Here is a 6,155-nt window from a genome sequence, read left to right as displayed (position 1 = left end):
GCAATTCTAAGCGCGTGTAGCGCTTAGATAAGATAGTCCGCCCTTATCCTTATCTTATCAAAGATGGAAGAGTGGAGACGCACCTGACTTGAAGTCACGTGCTGTTAGACACGTGACTCAAGCGCCCTAGTACTAATGTTAGGGTTTAGGGTTTAGGGTTCCGGTTAGGGTTCGGGTTCGGTTAGGGTTCGGGTTCGGGTTAGCGTTAGGGTTAGCTAATAGAACCAGAGTAAGTAACGACTTCGTTAATACGAGGACTAACTCGTGAAAGAACGTACGGTTAGGGTTTGGGTTAGACCGCAATACACGACCGCTATGAGGTGCGGCCGTACTTCTTTCTCATAATTGATAAACTTCTGCTAAAGAGGAGTTGTCAAACAAGTCGATATATCGACTGCTTCAAACACGTTAAGGGGGCTATCGTAGCCTCACGCGTATCGCCACCGTCCACTTTGCGACGAGTCGATAGCTGCCGATTTCGACCAGAATAGATCCGCCTTTCTAGATACAAGGCCAGTTCGTGGGCGCCGCTCAGGCTGGGGCCCATCGTCCGCTCACCACAGCTTCCCGAAGTCGGGGGGTATCCCCAAGCGACGTTCCGCCGTCTCCAAGTATCCTCGTCACTAACTGGACCGGATCAAAAGAACACACGCGCGTTAAAGGTGACCGAAGTTTCCAGACACCGTCGGCTTACCACGGCAAGCCCGAAGGCTTACCACGTCTGTCGTCGCGACGACACCTGCCGGCTTGCCTCCGGCCAGGCCCGGTCTTGACGGATAGGTAGTTTCAAACGCCCCTGGCCCGAAGGCCTACCGGCGGGTGGGGTTAGGGAGCGAGCGACGCGAGCGAGCGCAGCGAGCGTTGCGGCGCGAGCCAATGGAGACCGGGGGTCGAAGCAGAACAACAGGGTTGTTAGAGACTAACAACCGACCCTGTTTCGGCACTTAAGTACGGCCTCATCAGGTTCTGCAAGTTACCAGAAAAGGTAACACACTAGTTTAATCACTTAGACGCCGGGGAACGAGTCGGCAGTGAAAAAACTTTTTTACGTTCCGCGGAACGCATTACTTAAAATTACCAAAGTAGGAAACCGTACTCCGGTGTAACGGGACGGCGCTTGTTTTGGCGTCAAAGACATGTGGTTGTTGACGCTCATCAACCACGTGTCAATGGTGGACACGAGACATTAAACCTTAACATCACATGCTGGCGCTAATAAAAGCGCCAGTGAGTCACATGTGACGGGGTCACAAGAGCACGCGGTACTCGTGACCCAACTTAACCAAACATATTACCTAAAGTGGCATGGGTATTGTCCACGGGACTCTCCGTTAGGGTTTTGGGTTAGAGTTTGGGTTGGTTTGGGTTCGGCTTAGGGTTAGCTAAGTGTCGAAGTGTCAGCACTATGCGTAATCATGTATAATACATGGTACTTACGGTTAGGGTTCGGGTTAGCAGGCGTGTTGTCGAATACAACACATGTAATCCCTACTTTTCAGACGGACGGTTAAGTCCGGCGGGTCATGCTAGAGTTGGCATGAACACGTAAGTACGCGGAACGGTGCGTTAGTTTATACGCTAAAGACGAGTTAAGATCATGGAGGCCACCATAAGCTGGTACCAGCCGTACGGCCTCACGTAGGCCGGCGAGTACTAATGGTTTTATACCACCGGTCCGGTGGCCGGACCGACACTTGGCGAACACGTTCACGCCAGCGGCACCGCCGTATACTATGGATGGGCGCTATCCCAGGTGGCTACGAGTACAGCACTGCGCACTTAGCGCCACTCACAAAGCCTGAGATTACGGGTGCTCGGCATACCCAAAGTCGATAGCAGCGGTACTTCCGAGCATATCACCTGCTGGGCCACTAAGGGTATTTACTACACGGGAGGTTAAGACGTACGCGGTACACGGTTACCAACACCGGGTTATTTCACCCGGGCCGGGCCGTTAAATCCGATCCCTCACTTCGGATCCCGTCGGGCCTACAGCCGGACCGCCGAAGCGGAACGGACCTTCGCTCCGTAGAGCGCTCCGCACGAAGCGGAGTCCGGTGAACGTCAATTTCATCTGAGTATACTTGGTGTCGCGACGTGGTCACGTGTCCACCGTTGGCCGGTGGGCACTACCCGAAAAGGGGTATGTCACGATCAGGAGACGACCGCATGTGAATATTCATGTCGTGTTCTAACGCGTATTCGATACGCGACGACGTGGTAGGTTCATTATTGCGGGTGAATAAAGGTCCTCTTACTAAGGCGAAGTAGTGTTCGAGAGTCATCTGTTCCCCCGGAGGAGGCGCAGGCGGCTCAGGATCACGTTCGCGGAGGACCTGTTCGTCTAACTGCTGGAGAACGGTCTTTTTCCAAAGATTTGTGAGGTCGAACATGTTGCGTCCGCGTTTGCGGGATACAATCACTCGACGATCAACGATTTTTAGTGGACGTATGTCGGGAACGAAGAACAACTCACGCCCCGGCGGGTCGACGCGCATCAGAAATGCGGCCGACGCCGGCGAGGTTAGAGTGCCCCGGTCCCCTTCACGCGGGGGTGGAAACGGACGCGATCTGTCGCTCACGTCGAAATCCCAACGAGCGGCACGTTCGTACCACTCGTTCCAATAGTTGAAGATCACGTCTCCAAGTTCTTTAGCGTTGAAATAATTCCATGCGGTGTTAAATTCGGATTTAAGAACAAGAACGCCTTCGTTCGCGTCCGTTGCGGGTTTCTCTGTTAACCGCTTTGTCCATCGTTCTTCGATGTACGTTCTCAACCACTTGATAACTTCATCATAGGGGTAACCACGTTTAATGTACAGGCTTACAAGTTCCCGCACAGCTCCAATATAGCTCGGTAAAGTGCTACTTAGTGTGGCTAACCTAGACATCTCTCCAGAGAACGTACCACGTTTAACATCGTACGGGTGGTGAGAAATCCATGGAATTCTTTCCATATGGTTATGTTCCTTGCGGTACGGCTTATGTTGTAGACGACCGTGGTCGTCCGCATACAATGTCATATCTAAAAAGTTCACCGAACGGCAAGAAGCTTCCCATACTATTTCACAACCATCGAACGAGATTTTATTGTTTACAATCGAAATAGCCTCCAATTCACTGTCGGCGTATACTATTCCTAAACAATCGTCGATGTACCGACCGTAGAAAACTACGCGGTCGTCGTGGAGAATACCATTTTTCATCTCGAAATATAAACCGTAAAGGTTCGCTAAATCTGGAGAATCCGCTACGCCCATAGCAAGGCCGCGGAGTTGGAGGTATTTTTTACCATCGAATTGTGAAATTAAATCTGTATTTCCGATTCCAAGCGCGTCGCGAAACACCCTCCGATAGCGAAGGAAATGACGTGTTTCGTCGTCGGGCTCGTCAGAGTCGATATCTTCCGGTGTTATGGGCGAAGACGCCAGATAATGGTTGCACCACATGTCAAAGACTATATTGAGACATGGTTCCAGAGGAACATTCGGATAGAAAGCGACGACGTCACCGGCGACAAAATACCACCGGCGATTGGGTCGAAAAGACAGCTTACTCAATTTTATCGCCAAATCTTTAGAACCGTGTATAACGGTTGGCGCCGACTGAATAATCGGTTTGAGGTGTTTTGATACAAACTTAGCACACGGATTCATAAGGGCTGAGTGACATGGCACGATGGGGCGGTACCCCGTGGGTTTCTTATGAATTTTAGGGATTACATAAAAATCCGGGTATACGTGCGGGTCACCGGGCGACGTGAGTTTGCTTTTTAGAAACTTACCCACGCCGAAGTCCGCTAGTTCAGGAACTCCCTCGGCGAGTTCCGCTACTTGAACTATAAGTGCGTGTTTGCGGTCCATAATTACCTGCGCGTCAACATCGCTGATCTGACGGTAGTCTTTCGGCGACGCGAGCGTCTTATGGGTTGCATCAATGAGCCAGGTTCTCTCGGACACCGCTAGTCCCAAGTTCTTATCAGTGGGCGTGACCACATAATCGTGGTCAACCAAGAACTGGCGAATAAGGCCGGGCTTGGGCGCAAGAGATTTAAAGTGAGCGCCTACGTTGCCTTTTTCGTCATATGTGGGTATTTTGTCGAATATCGAGTTGACATAGCGACGACCCATGACGAGGCCGAGTTCTAGCCATTGCGGTAATACGGGGGGATCGCGTTTCTTTTTCTTAGAAGCACGAACGTCGTAATCTGGATCATAAGGCTGATTCAAACCTTGCTCAAACGTGAAGTGTAAACGCCAGCGAAGGCGGCGTTGAAAGTCATTCCACGCGTTACGAATAAGATCGCGGTTGCACGGTTTGTAGTATAAATATCTTAAGCCGACGGACAGGTCATACTGAACCCATTCGGGTAAGGAGACACCGGGAGAACAATGTACATTATCACGGAACCGGGACGCTAGAATTACATCGTAGCTAGTGTTCGCGAGTACATAATCGATCTGCTGGCGTACGGATAATGTGAGTATCCGGTCTGGGAGAGAGGCAGGACGGCCGTAAACGTACCGTTCTACTTGCTTGCCTTTCCCTTTCCCTTCTTGTCGGTCTTCTTCGCGGCCGTCTTGGACTTTGCGGCTGCGGCGAGCGCGCGCTTCATCGAGTTCTTCGCCGAATTTTTGTTCAGCGAACGAGTCGTGGGCGGGAGGACTTTCTTCGCGTCCCCGCCCTTGCGCGAGCCCGAAGGCTTCGAGGGTTCGGTCTTCTTCTTCCCGCCCTTGGCTTTCGCCGCCTGGGAGAATCGAAGGATTAATAGGGTATAAGGACGGCAATCGAAATCGCGGTCCAAGTACCTGTTTCATCACGCCCTCGAGGGGCTTGAGTCGAGCAGCGACGGCCTTGTCGACGAGGCTCTGGACAGAAGGTCCGGGCTTCGCGACATCGGCCATCTCGACATCGGCCAACTTTTCGACTTTCTTCTTCTTCTCGATCTTCGTCGACAGCGCAGCGTGCTTCGCGTCGACGATGACGATGCACCGCATGAGCCATGCGGGAAGGTCGGTCATAACCCGGTGGAACTCCGTTTGCACGGACGGGTCAGGTTGCCAGCCAACGACTTCAACGTCGTCGACTTTCGAAGCAGGGAAGTTCGCCCCTCCTTTTTCAGTAATGAAAACGTCGGGGTTCCCTTCGTGTGAGTCCATATCCTGATCCTCACCGCTTGCGCCCTGCAAGCGGTATTTGAAGATCGGAACTCGGCACTCCTCAATGGCCTTGTTAAAGGCAACAATGAGCGACGGCTTGATAGCCGTCATGAGCTCCGAGGCGGACAACTGCTCCTTCAAGAACTCGAGCTCGAATTTCTTGGCCCGCACAGCGGACGCAAGAACCGACGTCTGGAATGTCGTACGAGCCGCAGCCATTTCGGCTTTGGCGCTCGAGAACTTGTTCGCCGCTTTGTCCGGTCCAGAGTTAACAAACTCCTTCGCGGCCTGCAGCGAAATCTCCCCTACCCGAAGGTTAGGGTTAGGGTTAGGGAGCGAGCGACGCGAGCGAGCGCAGCGAGCGTTGCGGCGCGAGCCAATGGAGACCGGGGGTCGAAGCAGAACAACAGGGTTGTTAGAGACTAACAACCGACCCTGTTTCGGCACTTAAGTACGGCCTCATCAGGTTCTGCAAGTTACCAGAAAAGGTAACACACTAGTTTAATCACTTAAACGCCGGGGAACGAGTCGGCAGTGAAAAAACTTTTTTACGTTCCGCGGAACGCATTACTTAAAATTACCAAAATAGGAAACCGTACTCCGGTATAACGGGTCGGCGCTTGTTTTGGCGTCAAAGGCATGTGGTTGTTGACGCTCATCAACCACGTGTCAATGGTGGACACGAGACATTAAACCTTAACATCACATGCTGGCGCTAATAAAAGCGCCAGTGAGTCACATGTGATGGGGTCACAAGAGCACGCGGTACTCGTGACCCAACTTGACCAAACATATTACCTAAAGTGGCATGGGTATTGTCCACGGGACTCTCCGTTAGGGTTTTGGGTTAGGGTTAGGGTTAGGGTTAGGGTTAGGGTTAGGGTTAGGGTTAGGGTTAGGGTTAGGGTTAGGGTTAGGGTTAGGGTTAGGGTTAGGGTTAGGGTTAGGGTTAGGGTTAGGGTTAGGGTTAGGGTTAGGGTTAGGGTTAGGGTTAGG

The 6,155-nt window shown here is 52.1% G+C and overlaps 2 protein-coding genes across 2 annotated transcripts; both read right to left on the bottom strand.

Moving 5' to 3' along the window:
* Positions 1-2,129: 2,129 nt before the first annotated feature.
* On the bottom strand, positions 2,130-4,217 carry DICSQDRAFT_71699 (uncharacterized protein; the record flags this gene model as incomplete). Its single annotated transcript, XM_007370841.1, has 1 exon — positions 2,130-4,217. A coding segment is annotated over one exon (2,088 nt), but the record flags the coding sequence as incomplete, so codon positions are not given.
* Positions 4,218-4,528: 311 nt separating this feature from the next.
* DICSQDRAFT_174968 (uncharacterized protein) lies at positions 4,529-5,378 on the bottom strand (the record flags this gene model as incomplete). The annotated part of the gene is made up of 2 exons (XM_007370840.1): positions 4,529-4,747; positions 4,809-5,378. The coding sequence occupies 2 exons, from the start codon at positions 5,376-5,378 to the stop codon at positions 4,529-4,531; spliced, it is 789 nt and encodes a 262-aa protein (XP_007370902.1).
* Between the last annotated feature and the right edge of the window lie 777 nt (positions 5,379-6,155).

This window comes from Dichomitus squalens (genome assembly GCF_000275845.1).
Source record: "Dichomitus squalens LYAD-421 SS1 unplaced genomic scaffold DICSQscaffold_78, whole genome shotgun sequence".
NCBI lineage: Eukaryota > Fungi > Basidiomycota > Agaricomycetes > Polyporales > Polyporaceae > Dichomitus > Dichomitus squalens.
The sequence above is the reverse complement of the archived record's forward strand: the minus strand, read 5'-3'. Positions and strand labels throughout refer to the sequence as shown.